This window comes from Lissotriton vulgaris, chromosome 9 (genome assembly GCF_964263255.1).
Source record: "Lissotriton vulgaris chromosome 9, aLisVul1.2, whole genome shotgun sequence".
NCBI lineage: Eukaryota > Metazoa > Chordata > Amphibia > Caudata > Salamandridae > Lissotriton > Lissotriton vulgaris.
In genome coordinates, this window is record NC_141697.1 from 1,110,975,342 (window position 1) to 1,110,997,464 (window position 22,123).

The window sequence follows — 22,123 nt, forward strand, 5'->3', positions numbered from 1 at the left end:
TCCAAGTTTGAAGAGGTGCTCAAAGGATGTTTCAAACTATATTATAATTCACCTAAGCGGAGAAGGGAACTTAAAGAGATAGCTGATAATCTGGAAGAGCAGTTACAATATTTTGGTGGCTTGCAGCAAATCAGATGGGTAGCAAGTCAGCACAGGGTAAACTGCGGATCTACAGTACTTCATCTTGAGCACCTTACTACTGGTAGTGATGAATATTCAAACAAAGCCAAAGGATTGCTTCATGACATGAAATCAGAGAAGTTTCTTTTTTTCTTGCACTTCATAATAGACTTCACAGAGCTGCTTCAGCAAGTTTCTAAGGCATTTCAACAAGAAGACAGTCTTATTTCTGAAGTTGCAAGAAGGATCGAGGTGCTTCTATAGAAGCTAATACTACTGAAAACAAAGCCAGGAAAAGCACTAACACAATTTCAATGCTTTTTAAAGATGGAAATGTTGCAGGGGTCACGATACGAACACAGGCAAAGCCTGCTAGAAAAGGCAGCTCTAATGAAACTAGTTTCAAGGTAGACACTATTGAGTTAATAGAGAATGCTGTTTCTTTTATAAATGACCACTTTCTGGAGCACATCTCAGGCAAGGTGCATTCTTTGTTTAACATTTTCGATTTTACTTTGTGGCTAGACTGTTGAAAAGATTAGAGGTTTTGGGGATCAAGAATTTGAGGACCTTGGAGAGTGGCTAGATTTTAAACTGAACGTCTTATCGGATGACGTCACATAAGCCTGTATCCCTCTTCACTCAGCTATTGAAAAAACACCAAGAAGAAGTTAAACATGTCCTTCCAATTTTAGAAATCATGCTTTCCATCAGTCCAACAACAGCAATATGTGAACGGGGGTTTAGCAGCATGAACCGAATAAAAAATGAGCTCCGTACGTCCCTTAAAAGTGACACCATGTTTGCTTTAAAGTGAATCCAAGTAGATGGGCCGGAGTAAAACACTTTTGATCCAAACCCAGCCGTTTTGCATTGGGTTTCAGCAAATCCAGGAACGAGACATATTATGGGCCATAAACATCCTTGTCAAAACAACACAGTTCCTGAGTCAGAAGATAGCGACTGAGTTTATTGTTACTCTCCAAGTTCAAATCAGCACCATTTTCCTTAATAAGTGTGCATTGTGTTTTACCATTCACTGTTTGGTGTCTGTCAATACTTTAGACAATTTGCCATGGTGGAGCAGCTGCTTGTCTACTTTGGAGACACTCACCCCAGTCACAGACCTGGGTTGAATCCATCATCGTTCTTTAGCTCACTGTTCGCCACCCCAGTTCAGGACTGGCTATATGCAAATCAGTCTTGACCATACTTCTGACAATTTGCAATGGTGAGCAGCTGTTTGTCTACTTTGGAGACACTCACCCACAGTCACAGAACTGGGTTGAATCCATCATCGTTCTTTAGCTCACTGTTCGCCACCCCAGTTCAGGACTGGCTATATGGAAATCAGTCTTGATCCCTGTGCCTCATGGAACAGTCCAGCCCGAACTGCCAAGCCAATGGACTCCTGACAAGGGCCCTGGCACTTTTTTAAATACAAATTAAGCACTGCCATAGCTACAGCAATATAAACAAAACTTTGAGGACTTGGCAGCACAAACTGATTACAAAATGAGCTACATTCTGCCTCAAAGCTGACGGAGCGCTAATGCAAATACAAGTGGACAGCTCGAAAGTTGTCACTTTCATCCAACCCCAACAGTAGTGTTTTCACTGAGAGGAAACAAAAGGACTGTGACAATCTTGACACAGCCTTCCCGGTCCATGATTATGCAAAACTGTCCATATTTTGAAAGAACAAGCACTTGATCTCTGGCCATAAATACCGATGGCTCAGTCTGTTTCAACCTCGATTGAATCAAGTACATGGTCCTGTTGCACAAAGTTATTTCAAGACAGAATAGCAAAAGCAAGGACAGTAGGTAGCGATCTGAAGAACGCAACCCTTAGCTCAGAGCATCAGGATCTTCACTAACAAGTGCCAGCCTGATATGTTGTCATGGATGTTATTTCAGTGACATGTTAAAGTTGTAAGGTTCTTTTTGTGCCATGTATGTTCGCAGAAACGTTCACCGCGGCACTTTGATACACACATAGGGAGGTAAATGGGTGATAAATTAATAAAATGTGCTGTTAATTTGGTTGGCCAATGTTTTCTTGGGTTGTTGGCTCTGCAAATGTTTTGAAAAAAATTCATATGCGATCAATTTGTGGATCGAGTGCATTGCTGTTAGGTCGAGTAGAAAAGTCTACTCACTCGACCTGCAGATCAAGTAAGATTTTTTAGATTTGTCAAGCCCTGTGAGGGCTGCAAACACTTTTGTTCAGCCATCTTGAAACGTGCAAGTCACCACTGAGTGGCAAGTTTAGCACTATGAAGTAAAAAACAAAACAAAAAAAAACACAAATATGGGGTACCAATCTTAAACATGACCAGGGTAAAGGCAGAGATACCCAAACAAGTAGAAAACATATACCATCCATGAGTAAAAGCAAGTTTTCTTCATTTGGAGCAGACTGGCAAGCTCACCAGCTGCCATTTTAAGTGGCAAATTTGACTGCCATTTTGTGCCCGATTCAGGAGCGACTAGCAAGTTTAAGGCACTGAAGAAAAAAAAACTTAAAAAAAATAAACACCACCACGTACACGCAAAACCAACCACGCAAATGAATGCCTGGCTTTCCCTAGTATGCAAGAGGTAGGGATCAGGTCATCTTCTGTCCATTTCCCACTGAGCAGCACCCGCTGCAGGTTGGCACAGAGCTTGGTTGCTGACACAGCACTGCTGTCAACCCATCAATTTTACAGCTAAAGCCTGAGTGCAATGGGGGTAGAGTGGTCACGGGGCCTGGCCACCAAAAGCTGTGCTAAGTGAGGGGTTTATAGGACTGGAAATCAAGAAAATAAAAGAAAAAAAACTATACAACAGAAATGGTGAAACTGTCACTGGTAGGGCATGGTCAGATGCTTCCGTAAAGGAACAGTGCCACCTCCCCACCTCCTTCGGCTGCAACATATATAGTTATATTGCCGACCTTTGTCATCTTTTAAAAAAGTACGTGAAAGATTTATCTTTTCCCTTCTTAAACAGACACTATTTTAAATTGTAATTGTTTTTTTTTTAAATAAAATAAATGAAATTCAGTTATTTTATAGCCCTTGTTATAGGTTGTCATACTTGTTATAATTGTGGTGTAAAAAGTACCTTGTCTGAAGGAACAGCGTGCTTACTGTAAATATTTTATACAGTGATAAGGAATCCTCTGCGTTGACTAACCTTATCAGTGCCTTTAGAGCTTTCAGTACAATACATAGGTGTATATATTGCTTTCTGGTAAGTGCAACATTCTGTGATGAAAGGAGGATAGTGAACGAGTAGTATTTGGGAGTTTACATGTATTGCATAATCATGGTTAGTGAAAAACGTATCAATACAGCTTGTTGAATATGTACAGTTTTTTCAAATCTAAATATCACTTCCCAATGCAGCTCTTGAATCCCCTTTTCTAGTAACTCGTGTTAAAATGTCAAAACGGCTAGGTGAGAACACATCATAATGTCGACACTGAACAAGTTACTTACCTTCAGTAACCCCATATCTCATAGACATAGAATCCTTATCTTGAAATTATCCCCAGGAGTCAGGCTGTATCCAGAATTTTTCGTGAGCAGTACCCCTGCGTGCCGGTACGTGGCACCGTTGGCTCCGCGTGGCATAGTCCACACAGGAAGTGACGTGCACGGTGCCTAGCGCGCTGACAGTTATTATTCAAGACTCTCCACACCAAGAGAAAACTAGGGCCCTATAAGGGAAAAAGCCCTGTCCCTAGAAATCCGTTCGCAAGCAAGGAGAAGGGGTGTGTCGGTAACATATCTGCGTCTAGACCGTCTCTACCAGATAAGTCTTTATTAAAGATAAGTAACTTCTGCTAGACTTGCAGCTGAAGATTCTTTACCTTAGAATAGATAACCAAGCAATACCGCCTCGGAGGTGGGTCTGCAAAATAATTTAATGCCAAAAGTCCTGCAGGACCGAACAGGCAAAATGCCTGTTCCGACAGACCTAACTTTCCAGATAGTAGTGCTATGTTAACGTGTGCAAACAGGCCTGCATTGCTGCCTTGCAGATGTACAGGTTTGGGACACTGCATGCTAAACAGAAGGGTTGAGATAGCCCTTTAAAGTGCCCTAAGCAGAGCCCTGCTAGGTAAGAGAAAGGATAAGGAGAAGGATCTGAGAGAGGGGAGCAGAAAGAGGTTCAACCTGTTTCTCTGCATACTATGCCAGAAACTTGCCCCAACAGCAGGCATATACTGTCTTGGTAGAGGGACATCTGGCTGCCAAGATAACATTGCACATTTAGGGCGGAAGGTCGAAATCTGTCAACTGTTGCAGCTCTATCTCCATTCATGAAGGCAGAGTGTTGACAAGTTTGGGTGAAGAATCATCCCCTTCTCCTGTGGCAGAAGATCCTCCAGAAGGCACAGCCTGATCGGAGGGCCGATGGCCATGCTTATTAGCTTGGGATACCAAACTCTGAGCCCAGTCGGGAGCCACAAGGTTGACTTGGGCCCAGATGTTCCTGATTTTCGTCAGAACTCTGGGCAGGAGTGGTATTGGCAGAAATGCATACACCAGGTCTGAGCTCCACTCAAGGCTGAAAGTGTCTCTGAGCTTGAGCTGCCTTAGAAACTCAAGCACACAAAACCGCTGACATTGCGTGTTCTCAGCGGTGGTGAACAAATCTAAACAAGGCTTTTCCCACTTCAGAAAGAGACCTTCAGCCACCGCCGGATGGAGACACCACTCGTGATCCACTGGTCATTTTTGGCTGAGTTGATACACCCTGGTATTCAGGGAGCCCACCAGGTGTTGAATCACCAGGGATATGCCCTGACATTACAGCCATGTCCAGAGATGCAGGGTCTCTTGACACACACCCAGCCGTATTTGTTGCAGTATCACATGGCAGTGGTTTTGTCCTTGTAAACACCTGCACAAACCTTCCCTTGGAGGCCAGAAAGGCTTTTGATGCCCACAGGATCACCCAGGGCTCCAGAAGGTTGGTGTGGAGTGCAGATTACACCGGAGATCTGAGGCCTCTGATCTCCACCTCTCCCACATGGCTGCCCCACCCCAACAGTGGTGCATCTGTCACCACTGTCAGATTCGGTTGAGAAAGTGACACAGGTCTGCTGTTGAACAAATTGTGGTTCACTAACCTCCACTGCAGATTATTTACAGTTCCCTCCAAGGACTGTCGGAGAGCTTCCCCATATACTGCGCCCACCGGATCCTCAGTTCCCACTGCAGAGCCTGCATATGCCAGCTGGCGTGTGTCGCAAGCTGATGTCACGTGGAGATGGCCTCTCTCTAGTCACGCTTCTTTCAGTAGTGATGGTTCATGCTTGTGGCACTCATGCCCACTAGTAATTTGTGCTCTTGTCTGTTGTAGCTCTGATAAAGTCTGAGATGATGTGCCTAGACAAAACACGTGTTGGCTCAACTTGTGGCTACTTGTTTCACTGATGGAGTGAAGTATACTGAACTCACACATGAAACTTGAATAAATCATCAAGGCTCAATTTGTGGCTACTTGTTACACTGATGGAGTTAAGTATACTGAACTCACATGAAACTTGAAGAAATCATCAAGAAAAAGGAATAAAAAGACTTTTAATTGGACTTTCTTATTTTGTTCTGTGAATGTGGCTCAGAAGTTTTCTTTTCGTTTAGGCCCTGAGCTGGGCCAGGCTCAACTGCAGAGGCAGGCCTTGAATGACGCTCCCTCGTCCTGTTGGATGACAAACAGACGGGCGAAGTCAAAGACTTCTTACTTTTCTTTCTCTTGTAGGACTTACCTGATGACTACTATCTTGGGCTCAGGGACATTCCTCTCGAAAGGGATCAAGACTGTTGCGGCGTCACATGTTGAGCAGCAAGGAACTTGCGGCAGTGCTCCTTCAAGGCATTGGTGTGCATGGTGTGGAAGTCTACGCAGGTCTTTGAGTCATGGTCATGCTCGAGGCTCCAGAGTAAAACAAAGTGTGGGTCCGTCCCCAACATTTATCTTTCACAGGTGCCACAGGGCTTGAACTGGCCTTCGGAGATGGCATCCTGTTACACCAGAAGACATAAAAAAAGGCTTTGACAAAAAGTCAAAAAAGGTCAGCCAAAAAATGACTGGGGAGTAGCTCTCTCTGGATCTGCGCTGACTGGTGTGGAAAGAAAGGAACAGATGTCAGCATGCTGGGGTGACTCCTTTAGTGGCATCACGCATGTCACTTCTGGAACAGACGACACCACCTTACAGCACACTGGGTACTGTTCATGAAAAATTTCCGGATCCAGTCTGGCGCCTGGGAATCTGTGGCTTGAAGTCTCTATCAGATATAACCAGAATACGCAGCATGTTTTCCATTTAGTGTTACATAATTTTCTTTTCATTTATCAAATAGTGTCATCCAATGGATTTTAACCTTATGTCCGGTGAACCCTGGGGTCACCAAAGCCACTCACGGGGTCCGCGACTACTTAGAAAATGAAATAATATTAACTGAACAATACAGTGTGCATAAAGTAGCAAAATGCAACACTTCAAGTTTGTAGAATGTTTTAAAATGTTAAAAAATTGGAAATTGTAAGCTAATATCCTAGATTGATTCGTGGGAGCAGTGCAAGAGCATCATACATTACTGTATGAACGATGAGTTTAGAAAAGCTCCAACCTTATCATCAAAATTAAATATTTGATTTCGTTTTTTAAAATGTGTTAGTGTATGAAGTGAAATGTTTCTCCATGTGTATTTGTGTGATGAATGCTTGTTTCTGTACTTTTTGTGTATTTTCTTGTGGTTCAAATCATCAAAAATGCTTATGACTGGGTCCCCGGCTTCCAGTAACGTCTCACTGGGGATCCCCGGATTTCAAAAATGATTAAGAAGTGGTACCTAGGCTCCAATAATGATTAATTTAAGGTACACGGAAGTCAAAAGTTTAAGAATATCTGGAGTAGTCCATCTGGTCGCATATTTTGGTCCTCCACATCCTCTTAATTCCAGTGGGCTCGGATTTAGGATATAATCTTTGTGGAAGTATGTTTCATTCCCATTAGAGATGAACCTGCAGGCATTGGCATCTCTATTAATATTAGGTAACAAATCTAAGTGGTTTTCAGCTTTATAGTGATTTGTGTGTTAACTGGAAAGAACTTTGTGAGTTCATGAATATGTTTTGGTGTACCTTCCGTTTGCAGAGTTTGTGGATAGAACTAGGAATTGTGCATAAATGTCCCTGTGTTCGCAGATTCTCCTACAACTGTGTTGACCCAATTCTGCATTCCATTGTTTGGTTTGTGTATGCAACCTAAACAAGCATTGGCAATGCCAACAGGTCTTGCCTATGGAAGAGCTATTAACTTTATCAGATTATTTTAGCCATTTTGTGCAGTAGCACACCTCGCTCTTTCTATTATAGACTATGGACCATGTGTATCAAGACTTTTTCCTGCTTGCAAACGGGCAGATTCACAGAATCTGCCCGTTTGCAAATGGGAAAAAGCCTTTTGGGATGTATCATCCCAAAAGGCCATCGCAAAATAGAGAATCGCAAAACTTGCGATTCTCTATTTTGCGAATGCAATTAAAGAATTGCAAATTGCGATTCCTTAAATGCAATTCTGGAAGCACCAGAAATTTGCTATTTGGCCTCAAGGAATTGAAAATTACCACCAACTTGAAGTTGGTGGTAATTTGCGATTTTCTTTAAAAGATGACTATTTTGATTTTTTAAAACTGCCTTATGTCGCACATGCATTCCCTTGGGGCATGTATGTGTGCAAAATGTACACAAGCATATTTGAGAGGTGTAACAGGGTGTTCTTTTGGCATCCTTGCAACCTTGAAATTGCGCATCACACATTCTCAATTTGTGATTCTCTAATTGGTAATCGCAAATTGAGAATGTCTTCCCATTCATTCCTATGGGCCTCCTAGCCCATAGGAATGAATGGGAAGGTATTCCTCATTTGTTAATCTCAATTTGCGATTCGCAAATAAGGAATATGTAGGATTCTCAACATTTTTAGCAAATCCTACATACATTGCATTTTGCGATTCTCTAATTGCAATTCACTAAAAATCGCAATTTGAGAATCGCAAAACTCTTTTTTAATACATATGCCAAAGCTCTTTGGATCCTGGAACATCTTTTGCTCCAAATGTAAGTATATGTGGTATCGGTAAAAAGTTTAAATCAAAGGCAATAATTGAAAGGCAATAAATGTTTATTCTTCGATTCAGGTACATGAATGTCAGTGAAACTATGTCCCATTTAAGGGGATGGAATGTCCGAAGCTTCTGCTGCTTTGCCAGAGGTCAATTGAAGAGGTAGATGAATTCCACTAAATGGTCTGAAGCACCACAGGCAGTACCGTAAGCGGAGAAGTTACATACCAATGTTGGACAAGCTCCTAAGTGGGCACGTCACTTGTCAACATGTGCTGACTGGATTAAAGGCTCACTAAATGGCAAAAAAAAGTGCACAGCAGGGGTCTTTTTTTGTAGTATTCCTGGCCAGGGCACTACAAAACACTGCTACAGCTACAGTACCTACACATTTGCTTCTTGCAGTCTTTGCAAGATGTCAACACAAGCCATAGGTGATATTGATGAAGCTTCTGGGGCACAGACAAAGGGGTACTAGTACTTCCAAATCAGTCTTAACCCTGTGCCCCATGGGAACAGTCCAGCTGGTAGTAGCTTGAGCAAGGCTGAACCCAAAACAAAATCCCCAAAAGGAAAATGCTACTTACCTGTATGCATCTGTTCTTGGCATGTAGGGCTGCAGATTCACATACTAGTGAATAAATCGCCATGTGGTGGTGGGCCCGGATGATTACACTTTGTTGTTGTCTTGGAAGAGTCTTTGTTTGGTAGATGACTCCTCCTGCAGAGCATAATGCGCATGGGCATCAACTCCATTTTCAGATTGTTTTTCGCCATTGGGAAAATGATGGAGTTGTATGAGAACAGAAAAAGATGTCCATATATAGTGTATCTAATTAAAATATTACTGGAACAGATATAGGTAGCTGCGTGGGCGGGTGTGAATCTGCAGCCCTACATGCCAAGAGCAGATGCATAATGGTAAGTAGCATTTTCCCTTCGAGGCATATGGGCTGCAGATCATACACTAGTGCATTGATTGCATAGCAGTTCTCTCCCTTAGCGACGACCACCAGTATCTGTTGCAGTAGTTTGAAATAGTGTTTTGAGTACAGCCTGGCCCACAATAGCTTGTTGTTTTGCTTGCGCATCTACACAGTAGTGCTTTGTGAATGTGTGCGGTGTAGACCATGTTGCTGCTTTGCAGATATCATCTAGGGAATATTTCCTTAAAATGCCATAGATGCCCCTAGTTTACGGGTGGAATGAGCCCTAGGGGGAATGGATAGAGTGTGTTTTGCCTTTTGATAACAAATTTGAATGCAAGGCAGCTGGGCCTGATGGGATCCCTGCGGACCTATTTAAAGTAAACACTGAAATCTGGGGCCCAATGCTGGTACAACTTTTTAATGCGGCTCTATCAAGGGGCCTGAAAGAATCCTGGTTTACCTCTGTTATCGTCCCAATTTACAATAAGGGGGACAGAAACAGTTGTGCCTGCTACAGGCCAATCTCCCTTCTTGATTCATCAATAAAAATTCTGGGACGTATAGTGCTGGCAAGACTCCAAAGCTGGGCGGAGGAAAATGAAATCATGAGTGACTTGCAATTTGGTTTTCGAAAAGGGATTGGTACAATCGAGCAAGGCCTAAACTTAATGCTACTGCAACACAAATATAGAAGGATAAAGTCGGAACGCTTGTATTTTACTTTTGTAGACCTTTCATCAGCGTTCGACTGCGTATCACACACCAAATTGTGGACAATAATGAAAGGTTTGGGAGTGGACAATACCATCATCTGTTTCCTGAGGGAACTTTATAGTGGAGCCACAGCTTCTGTTCGCTACGGTAGGGGGGCGAATGCTCCAGACAATTCAGTGTGGGCCGTGGGGTGCGGCAAGGCTGCGTATTAGCACCTTTTTTATTCCTTCTTTACATCAATGGGCTTGAGCATCACCTGCTGCAGGAGTGCAGAGATATGCCCAGTGTGGGGAGGAGGGCAATCCCTGCACTCATGTATGCGGATGATGCTGTGCTTATGGCACGTACTCCTCAGGCTCTGCAAAAACTAGTAGTTAGTTTTGAGAATTTTATGCGGAATTTAGACTTACTAGTAAACTGTAGCAAAACTTTCACAATGAACTGTGGTACAAAATCAGGTAAACCAATGAAACGGATGTTTTTAAACAATGTGCCACTAGATAACACCCCAACCTTTTCTTATCTGGGTATTTTATTCCATGAGTCAGGTTCTTGGACAAGCGCAATTAAGGCTAGAACCCTTTTATTTATGAAAACGATCATGGCCTTAAAGAATTTTGTTAGAAAACTGGGCAGGAAGCCGATAAAAGAAATGCTAACTATATATAAAGCAACATGCTTATCTGTGGCTATGTATGGCTCAGGCTTGTGGGGGTACGCTAATGTTGATCCAATGCAGGTGGTGGAAAACAAATTTTTGAGGGAAGTCCTTGCAGTTCCACAGTGTGCAGCCACATTTAACTGTCACGCTGAACTTGGCCAACCTTACATAACAGACATTATCAAAATTCAACCTATCCTATTGTGGCACAGGGTATGGACCACAAATGAATGCGTTATGAATCGGGCCCGGTTACAGGACACCCTCAGTTTGGATCACGTGGATAGAGCAGAATGGCTGGGATATGTAAAGTGTTTCCTGACTGAGATTGGATGCTATTCTTACTATTCGGATCCGCCTTCAATGGATAGCATTTCTAGGAGTACACTAAAAACCCTTTGCCTGGACCATCTTGAGGATAAGAGGAAGAGAGCTGAAACTCTGAAACATTCAGTACATTCCCACATCCTTACTCTTTGTGAGACTAACTCTGTACAGCCATATTCATCCCTGCCCATGACAAACTATGATCGCTTTCTTTTAACTCGTTTTAGGTTTTGTATATTTTTTAGATTGGTGTCTTTTCCTAGCATGAACTCATGGAAGCGTATATTGCCCACTTGCTTGTGTGATGGTATGTCACATCAATCAGATATCCATATCCTTTTTTTCTGCAGATTTTATAGTGCCACTCGTAGAAAAATTATCGTCCCTTTTTTAAAAGAAATGAATTTAACCAGATGCCGCCCAGCTTTTTTAGAAGTTCAGAGAATGGATACGGTTTTAACTGTAACTGTGGTTTTAAATTTTTTAAAAAGTGTTTTTAAATTACGGAAACAAATGGTAACTGAAATGGTTTAAATTTTTTCTCCTACTGGATAATTGTCTATTGATCTCCCTCACGGAACTCATAATTATGAGCTGTAATGACTAATTTGTTTTTATGTTTGTTACTTTCATGGTTATTTGTTTTTAACCGAATAAAGTTCTTTGAAATCTGAAATCTGAATGCATTTGACAACCCACCTTGCAATCCCAGTTTTTGAAATGGGATTAACTTTATGTGGAGGAAAAAAGGACACAAACAACTGTTTACGAAATGGTTTTGTCCTATCAATATAGTAGAGTAGAGCTCTTTTGACTTCTAATGTATGGAGAGCTCTTTCAGCAACTGTCTGGGGTTGAGAGAAGAATACTGGCAACTCAATAGACTGATTGAGATGGAACGGTGAAATGCCTTTTGGAAGGAATTTGGGGTTTGTCTTTAGAACCACTTTGATGTGATGGAGTTGTAAGAATGGTTCCTAAATCGTTAATGCCTGGATCTCACTCACTCTTCTGAGTGAGGTGATAGCAATTAAAAAGGCAACTTTCAATGAAAGGAACTGTAATTCACAATTATGCAAGGGTTTAAATGGAGGACCCATAAGTCTAGTAAGAACAATGTAGCCTGGGAGGAATTCTTTTTTTGAGTCCTTCCATGAATGCTTTGATGGTAGGTACTCTGAATAATGACAGATGTTGTCTGTTTTGCTATAGCAGCAAGATTTAACCTGATTGAGGAGTATGCCAAACTACATTTTTGTAGATGGAGCAGGTAACATATCATGTTTTAGATGGAAACATCTAGTGGGTTAATGTTATTTGTGCAATGCACAACAAACCTTTTCCACCTGGCTGCATAGCATGCCCTAGTGGTGGGACGCCCAGCTTCTTTTATAACATTCATGCAATCAGGTGGAAGATTGAGGTATTCAAATTCTAAGACCTCAGGAGCCAAATCACTAGGTTGAGCTGCATGGGGTAGGGATGCATGATCTCTCCATGGTTCTGTGTTAGTAGGTGTGGAGAGAGTTTTACTTTTTGATGTGGTACTACTGAGAGCTCCAGTAGCGTGGTGTACCACGGCTGTCTTGCCCACGTTGGTGCAATGAGAATCAATGTGAGGGAGTGTTGCTGTAGCTTTTTGGAGGCACCCCTTGTAAGTGGAACAACGAAAGGATGCTCGGGGAATTTAAGTTTGTAAAGCTCCCATGGATTTTGCTGTGTCTGTCTCTTTTTTCATTTTTTCCAGCGCATTATCAACTGTGGGACCAAAAAGATGTTGCTGGTCAAAAGGTTGATTAAGGATGCTGGTCTGTACCTCCGTTTGAAACCAGAGATGTGCAACCAGGCATGCCTACGTAACAGTACACCTGTATTTACTGCACTTGAGGCTGTGTCAGCAGTATCTAAAGCACAACGGATTGAGGTATTAGTAATGACTTTACTTTCCTGTATTAAGTCAGAAGCTGTTAGACGGACCGGGAGGGTCGGCCGAGATTACGGGGAGAGGTCTCCAGGGAGAGCCGTCTCCAACGACTGTACAGACAAGTAACTTCCCCCCCACAGACGGACACCACACAAGGTTGAAGGTTAATGAGACTTTATATGCAATTCTTAGGTTACGATAGTATGATACAAGGAGGTCTGGACTCAGGGGTCCCCTCGGTTCTGATCTCGGGCTGAGGAAAAGGGTAGCGGGACAGTCTTAGTTACCAATGAGTTCAAAATAGCTCTCAATCCTCGAGCTCGGTGTTGCAGATGATCGGGCCGTGGAGGAGCCAAGCAGGTCCCGAGATGGATGAAGAAAGGACGACGGTCCGCGGCGGAGCCTGCAGGTCCCGGTGAAAGATGGCGGTTACAACGGTCCGCGGCCACGCCAGCAGATCCGGACGACGATGAAGGATGAAGGTTACGACGGCTGTGGCAGCGCCAACAGGCAGGACGATGGTGCACAGGACAGAGCTACGGCAGCGCCAGTAGTCCGTCCAGGATGAGTTCCTCTTTACGTCTCTCGACTCCAAGATACAACTCCTTCCTGCTCTGGAGCTGCCCCAGTTATAGGGCTGACGTGCTTTGATGTCCGGACCCTCGCACTTGGAGGTCGGGAGGTCCGGGATGAGGGAGTCCAGACACCCAGCAGGGGGGTGGAGCCAGCGCCCGGGGAGGCGATGGGCGAGCGGCACTGGGCGGGGGAGAGCCATCGGCACCTCTTTCTCCCATTGACTTGCCAAGTAGCCCGCTCACCTCCTGGGTGGAGGGTGGTGCCGGAATGTCTGAGGCCGGGCTAGGCCCAGGGTTGAGGTCGATCGGGGGCCAGGCGGCCTCGTGGCGAAGTGTCCAAGATGGCGGCCCGGGCTGGGCGCATGGGCCGGCAGTGGATCGGACCCACGAGGTTATCATGTTCGAGGGCAGGGGTCCCTGAGGGGACGTAGAACGTGCAATGGTGGTGTGTGGTGCTTGCGTGACTGGGCTCGGGCCTGGTCGAGCCGGGGGAGAGCGGCCCGTCATGTGGCCTGTCCAACATGCGTCCCCCCCAGCTGAAGGCGGGGAGAGTTACCCATCCTCTTGGGGACTCTCTTCGTCGAGGCGGAAAAACCGGGACAGGCCATCCGCGTTGGCGTGGTCGGACCCAGGCCGGTGTTCGACTGTGAAGTCCATACCTTGCAAGGAGATGGACCAGCGTAGCAATTTTGGGTTTTCCCCCCGCATGTGCATCAACCACTGCAGGGGTCGGTGGTCAGTCTGCACCCGAAAGTGGGTGCCAAAAAGGTAGGGCCGGAGCTTCTTGAGGGCCCATACCACAGCGAAGGCTTCCCTCTCTATGGTGCTCCAGCGTTGTTCTCGTGGTAGGAGTCTCCGGCTGATGAAGGCCACCGGTTGATCAAGGCCTTCGGTGTTCACTTGGGACAGGACCGCCCCAATGCCCTGGTCGGAGGCGTCCGTCTGGACGACGAACTCCCGGCTGTAGTCTGGGGCCTGGAGCACAGGAGCGGAACACATGGCGGCCTTTAACTGTTCGAATGCCGCTTGACACTCTGGGGTCCAGTTCACCTTCTTGGGCTGATTTTTTGACGTGAGTTCGGTGAGAGGCCCCACGATGGTACCATAGTCTTTCACGAACCTTCGGTAGTAGCCCGTGAGGCCCAGGAAGGCTCGCACCTCAGTTTGAGTGATAGGGGGCTGCCAGTTCTGGATGGCGGCAATTTTCAGCTGTAGAGGGGCCACTAGGCCGCTTCCCACCTGGTGTCCGAGGTAGGTCACCGACCCTTGTCCAATTTGGCATTTGCTGGCCTTGATCGTGAGGCCAGCTCGCTGAAGGGCTTGCAGCACTGCTTGGAGGTGGTGGAGGTGCTCGGTCCAATGGTGGCTGTACACAGCGATGTCGTCCAGGTAGGCGGCGCTGAACTCTTCGAGCCCCGCCAGGACCTGATTGACGAGCCGTTGGAAAGTCGCTGGGGCATTCTTCATGCCGAAGGGCATGACCGTAAAATGATAGTGGCCATCGGGGGTGGAGAAGGCAGAACGTTCTTGTGCTCGGGGTGTGAGGCCGATCTGCCAATAACCTGCCGTCAGGTCGAAGATGCTGAGGTAGCGGGCAGCGCCCATTCGGTCGACCAGTTCATCTGCCCGGGGGATGGGGTGTGCGTCCGTTCTGGTGACTTCATTCAGGCCCCGGTAGTCGACACAGAACCGGAGTTCTGGTGTGGTTCCGGGGGCGGCTGCTTTGGGGACCAGTACGACCGGGCTGGCCCATGGACTGTCTGAGGGCTCGATGACCCCGAGCGTGAGCATCTTAGCTACTTCCGCTTGGATGCAGGCCCGTACCCGATCAGGTACGCGGTAGGCCCGGTGGCGGATAGGAGGGCTGTCTCCGGTGTCCACATCGTGCACACACCAGGAAGTGACACCTGGGGTGAGGGAGAACAGACTGGCGAACCGTGATAGGAGGGCTTGGCACTCTTGGCGTTGTTCTCTGGTGAGGGTCTCCGAGAGTCGGACCCCATCCACGGAGCCGTCTTGCTCCTGGGTCCGCAGGAGGTCAGGGAGAGGCTCGGAGTCTTCTTCAACCCCATTGTCTGTGGCCATCAAGAGGCTGAGTTCTGTGCGTGCAAAGTGGGGTTTCAGTCTGTTGGTGTGGAGGACTCGGAGCGGATTCCGGGCGGACTCCATATCGATCAGATAGGTGGCAGGACCCTTGCGCTCGATTACCTTGAAGGGTCCCGTCCATTTGTCTTGGAGAGCGCACGGCTCTGTGGGGGACATTACCCAGACCTGTTGCCCCGGCTCGAATTCAATGGATGAGGCGTTCTGGTCATACCATTTCTTCATGTCCTCTTGACTGGCCTCTAGGTTGGCTTTTGCTAGGTCTCTGAACCGCCGGGACTGGTTGCGGAGGGTGAGGAGGTACCGGAAGACATCTGGGGGACTCTTGGCCGGCGGCATCTCCCAGCCTTCTTTGATCAGGCTGAGTGGCCCCCGTACTGGGTGCCCATAGAGCAGCTCGAATGGGCTGAAGCCTAGGGACTTCTGTGGGACCTCCCGGTAGGCGAAGAGGAGGCACGGCAGCAGCACGTCCCACTGGCGACGGAGGGGCTCTTCCAATCCCCCGATCATCCCTTTTAGCGTGCGATTGAACCGCTCAACAAGTCCGTTTCCTTGGGGGTGATAGGGGGTCGTGAAGCGGTAGGTGACCCCACACTGTTGCCAGAGGGACTTCATATATTTAGAAATAAAGTTCGTGCCTCTGTCACTGACGACTTCTCGGGGGAACCCCACACGGGAGAAGATCCCCATCAGGGCCCGGCCGACCACTGGGGCTGTCACGGTCCGGAGAGGAATAGCCTCAGGGTAGCGGGTGGCGTGGTCCACTAGTACCAGGATGAAGCGATGGCCTTGTCTTGTACGCGGGTCCAGGGGTCCCACAATGTCTATTCCGACCCTCTCAAACGGGGTCGTGACTACTGGAAAGGGTTGCAGGGGGGCCTTTAATTTGCGGCCGCTCTTCCCACTGGCTTGGCACGTGGGGCAAGATCGGCAATGCTGGTGCACATCGTTTCTCATTTTGGGCCAGAAGAAGTGGGTCACTAGGCGGCTGTAGGTTTTATCTTGTCCCAGGTGCCCTGCCAGGGGGACATCGTGGGCCAGATTTAGCAGGAAGTCTCTAAAGCGGAGGGGCACCACTAGTACTCGGTTGGCCCCCAGCTCGGCGATTCGTTGCTCGCTGTACAATAGATCATTGTCCCAGTAGACCCAATGAGTTCCGGAGGTATCCCCTGCGCTTTGGGCGAGCGCTTGTTGTCGGAGTCCCTCAAGGGAGGGACAGGTCTTCTGTTCCTGACGAAATTGTTCTTGTGTGGGTCCCCCTTCTTGAGCCCACTGGTCAAGATTAGCGAGGTCGGAAGTTTGAGCAAGTTCGAGGGGGACGCCATGGTCGGGGGTCTCGGCGGGGGCGACCGGAGGCGGTGGCGCCGGCCATTCTGGTTCTTCCGGGTGATGGTTGGCACGGGCGGCCATGGACCGGGTGGTGACGCACGCCCAGTCTGGGACGCCCAACATCCCCAAGTGTTCTTTTCGCTCCACGGCTGCCCACGGGGAGCTTTCCAGGTCATTTCCGAGGAGGCAGTCCACGGGGGCGTCGTCTCGGACCGTTACCTTCAACATGCCGGAGACCCCTCCCCACTCAAAGGGGACGCAGGCCATCCGACACAGACTCTCCGAGTTGTCGGCTGATCGCACAGGGCAGAGAATGTTCGGTAGATATTGTTCTGGGGTCACCAGATGACAGCGGACGGCTGTCACACTGGCCCCGGTGTCTCGAAGGGCTTCGGCCCGTTGTCCATTGATGCTCACCCATTGGCTGTACTTCTGGGTGTTAGCGGGTAGGGGGACCCGCGGGACCATGTCTCTTCCCCCTAAGCACGCGAGAGTCATGGCGGCTGGCTCCCACTCTTGATACTCTTGCTCGTCTGTTTCTTGTTCCTCGGAGATCTGTTCTTCCCCTAGTGCCGCGGCGGCCACATGGCGGGGTTTTGGACTCTGATACTGCGGGCAGCTTGGGTCGTTTGCATAGTGGCCGACTCGTTGGCATCGGTGACATGTAACATTGGCTCTGTATCCCGGTCGCGCCGGGGTGCTGCCCCGGTTGGCCGGGGGGGTGGTGCTGGTAGTGGGGGCGGCCGGAGTGTTGTCTCTTCCTCGTCCTTGGCCCCCTCCTCCTCCTCTGGGTCGGTGGTGACCATTGTTGTTCCTGTTCTGCTCGTAGGACCCATTCCGGCCCACTCTGGTGATCTCCCACCGGTCAGCTTCGGCTGCGAGCTGCCGGGGATCGGTTAACTTGCTGTCGAGGAGGTGTTGGCGTAGTTCAATGAAGCAATTGTTGGACAGATGCTCCCATACCATCAGATTGAACAGCTGCTCGTAGGTCGTGACGTTGTTCCCTCTGATCCAGCCTTCGAAGGCTCGGCTAAAGTACGTTACATAGTCCACCCAAGTTGTACCTGGAATGCGTGTGCAGTCTCGGAACCTCTGACGGTACATCTCGGGCGTGAGGCCATAGCGGGTGAGGAGGGCCGCTTTCATATGGTCGTAGGAGGTCATCTGGTGGTCTGGGAGTTGTAACAGAGTATCGCGGCCCTCATTGAGGAATTTGCCCCATAGGCCGGCTCCCCAGTCGGCTCTATCGATCCGGTGCGCAGTCATCGCGATTTCATAGGCCTTAAACCATTGCTGGATGTCGTCTTCTCGAAAATATTCTCGGACCACATCCTTGGGGATGTGCACTTTTTTCTCCGTGGTCCCTGGGGTGGACGGTCTGTCGGGCACCCCTAACTCTTTATTCTGTTTGCGCAGGTTGATCTCGGCTAGGTTCCGTTCGTGCTCGTACGTTAGTCTTTTTTCCTCGAGCTCCCTTTGCCTCTGTTTCTCCTCTCTTTCTTCTCGGAGGCGAAGGTGCTCTAAGTTTATTTTTTGCTCGGCCAATTTGAGTTCTATGTCCATCTTGAGTCGGGCCATTTCGAGTTCGTGTAGTCGGGCTTTTTCTCTTTCTTGGATCTCGTCTTGCGAGAGACTGGTTCTTTGCCCCTCAGGGGCCGTGTTGGTATTTTTCGCGGTGCTTTGCTCAGGGGCTTCGACATCCCCGGTCTCTGCCCAAGATTCTAGGGCATGCTTAAAATCGTCCTTGGTACTTAATCCGGTGGTAGCGATACCTAGTTCGATGCAGAACTGCTTTAGTTCACGATGGCTGTATTCCTCTAGCTTTTCCATTTGGAACTTCTCAGTTGATCCGCTCTCTTTAGTCGACATTGTTGTTCGTTGTGGGGTGAGCTACTCTCTGTACGTTATGCGGTGATTCGGATCCCACCGCTGCCACCAATGTTAGACGGACCGGGAGGGTCGGCCGAGATTACGGGGAGAGGTCTCCAGGGAGAGCCGTCTCCAACGACTGTACAGACAAGTAACTTCCCCCCCACAGACGGACACCACACAAGGTTGAAGGTTAACGAGACTTTATATGCAATTCTTAGGTTACGATAGTATGATACAAGGAGGTCTGGACTCAGGGGTCCCCTCGGTTCTGATCTCGGGCTGAGGAAAAGGGTAGCGGGACAGTCTTAGTTACCAATGAGTTCAAAATAGCTCTCAATCCTCGAGCTCGGTGTTGCAGATGATCGGGCCGTGGAGGAGCCAAGCAGGTCCCGAGATGGATGAAGAAAGGACGACGGTCCGCGGCGGAGCCTGCAGGTCCCGGTGAAAGATGGCGGTTACAACGGTCCGCGGCCACGCCAGCAGATCCGGACGACGATGAAGGATGAAGGTTACGACGGCTGTGGCAGCGCCACTACTAATGAGTCTAATGGCAACTGCCGTTGATGTATGCTGGGTCAGTTGGAGCCGCTTCATACTTTTTCTCCAATTTGGAATTAATTACCCTGACTCTGATGGGGTCTTTGAATACCTCTGGTGCGTGTTTTACCACTCCCTTAAGCATTGGTAATGTGGTTGTGGTTTTATGTGATGTAATAGTGTGTCCATAAGGAAGTCTTCTTCTACTGGATCAATAGTGTCATCTGGCAGGGATGGCCGAGAAGGGAATGCGTCATCTTGTGGCAGATCTGGGGCATCTGGCGCGTTATAATCTTCCCAGGGATCATCTGATGGACCAGGAATATCGTCTGGATCATCTATAGGTTGCTCATCTTCTACCCCGCCTGAATAGTCATCTTCATCCCCATCATTCTCAGCTGGTGCAGGGCTGTGTGTGGCGGATGGTGAATGTGCAGGGGAAATGTCTAAATCTGGTAGTTCTAGCAGTGGTGAAGGTATTCTTATAGGAGAAGTTTGAGCATGTTTTTGCGTGGAACCGGAGGACTTTTAGGAGGGTCCAAGCTTCCTCTTTTGAGGCACTGTAATGATTTGTCCAGTTTTTGGATGAATACGAAGAGTCTTTTGTTTTGGATCTGGCCGGAAAAAGCTCTTCTGTGGAAGTATCCTTCTTCGGACCAGACTTGTTTTGTTGTTTAGAAGGTTTAGCAGTGTGTATTACAATCTTTGGAGCAGATTTCGGTTACGAATACTTGCGATAAGAACCCTTCTTGGTATTGGGTCTTTTATTCGGATCGGGAATTTTTGGTTCTGAAGCACGTTTCAGATCGTCAACTTTAGGTGCCGAAGTGTGTTTCGTGCCGAAGTGGACTTTGGGTCGACTTTGTTCGGTACCGGAGTTGGCTTCGGTTCCATATTTTTCAGTGCTGAGCTTGTTTTTTTGGCTCGATTGGCTTTGGTACCGAGGGTTGCTTCAGTGCCGGAGTTAGTTTCGGTTTAAGAACTTTTTTGTTTGTAGGGACCGACAGGCTGACTCGTGCCCAAGTCGCCTAGAGGCTTTTTGGTATTCTTCGTTGCCGAGCCGGAAGGCGGGGCGTCAGAAGTTTTTGGTCGGTGTGCACCTGGACCCGGAGGAGGCGGTGGAACCGAAGCCTGGCCCGGTATGGGGGTCAACGCTTGTACTCACGACCTGTTGACCAGCTCGTAGCAGATAGTCATCGTCTGATTGTCCCTCCGCTCCGGAAGCTGAATCCTCTGCTTCAGAAACGACATTGTCCTGCTATTGTTCTTCGGACTCTAGATCGATTGGAGCTTCGTCTATGATGAGATCCGGTGTCGATGAAGAGGACTGCACCTTGACTCTTCGAGCTCGACTGTCTCTGATAGTTTTCTTGGACCGGAATGAAGCGCAGGCCTGGCAATCTCGGCTAGCGTGCGCTGGGGACAAGCACAGATTGCACACCTCATGTAGATCAGTGTGGGGAAATTTGTGTCCACACTGAGGGCACTTCTTGAAGGGTGTTCTTTCCATGAGACAAAGGCCCAATGACGCAGTTGGGCCTAACGGCCAGACGATCGCTGGAAATGAGAACTGGAAAGTTTTGACGCGAGTAACAAGGAAATCGCGATTGAAGACGATACTGACCAGTATGATGGAGGAATGGAAGTCAAAAGGAGATCAGTAACGGGACCGAACGATAAGCACATCCAAGCCCGATGCAGAAAAAAAAAAAAACGAAGATGGAGTCGATGCCCATGACTACTATGCTCCACAGAAGGAGTCATCTACCAAACAAAGACTCTTCCAAGACAACAAAGTGTAATCATCCGGGCCCACCACCAGATGGCGATCTATGCACTAGTGTGTGATCTGCAGCCCATATGCCTCGAACATTATGCTTTGTTTAATTTGTTAATCGTCTTCGTGACTCTCTTTAGAGGTCACCTTTAAAATAGGATTTGTGGTACTCATTTGGCAGACTTAAAAGCAAACACATTTAAAAGTGCATTACCTACAAATACATGACAAAACCATGTTTTAGGAAATCAATTTCTTTTCAAGAAATTAAAATGTTCTCAACCAAATGAAAATTGTCCTAACAGGAAATGTATTGCTGTTAGATATTTTTCTTATAGCTTAAAAACCCCAACACTTTTGCTATTTCATTGCTTCTTCAGTACTAAATAACAAAAAACATCTGCAGCATAAGCATCTGATAACATGTCCAAAGGGGTATCTTAGTTCATATTCCTTTATCAAGGCAAATGGGTTTGATAATCTAGTTTATCGTATCATCTGTTAAGATATTTAACACTACAAACACGTTTTGCAAAATTAATCAAACTGTATATTAAATATGCTGTTCAGTATAATATATACACTGTAGAAGGTAATGCTAGGAACAAAAACATGCTACGTAACAAATTATTTGCACGTAAATACAAAATGTGTGCGCAAAAAGATCATGTCCAATTAAATTGTATTCTAACTCTTACCACGCAGCTGTGACGTTTCCTCCTTATGCTGATCTTCCCATTTTCGATTCTGAAGTTCAAAACTGGATTGCAGATTAATAATTTCACTTTCATAGTCTGCAGCAGTTTTGCGCCAGTGTTCAAGCTCTGCTCGCACCACATCAAGCTCTCTCTCTAGTTCTGCAAGGTCTCCATTACGTTCAGAAGCAGTTTGCTCAACCACTCGCTGAAGGAGAGCTATCTCTTCTTGAGCGTTGGTCAGATCATCCCTGGTATTTGAGATTTCACTCTCCTTTTCCTCACGAAGTACTTCAATATCATCCTGCAACCTATGCAACTGGCCTGAAAAACAATGCACAATAGCTATGCATTACTTGATACAATAGGCAAAAAGGAGATGCAGGAAAGGAAGTACAGATTAAGTTTAAATTAATGTACTTTATATAAG

General features: G+C 47.2%; 1 protein-coding gene across 8 annotated transcripts in view; it reads right to left on the reverse strand.

The window, feature by feature from the left end:
- Positions 1–22,123, reverse strand: part of SLMAP (sarcolemma associated protein) — a 1,163,639-nt gene that overhangs the window by 249,545 nt on the left and 891,971 nt on the right. For all 8 annotated transcript variants that reach the window (XM_086939108.1, XM_086939110.1, XM_086939104.1 and 5 more), the window contains one exon: positions 21,697–22,017. In XM_086939108.1, coding sequence (XP_086795234.1) covers positions 21,697–22,017 — 321 coding nt within the window. The remainder of the gene's footprint in view (positions 1–21,696; positions 22,018–22,123) is intronic.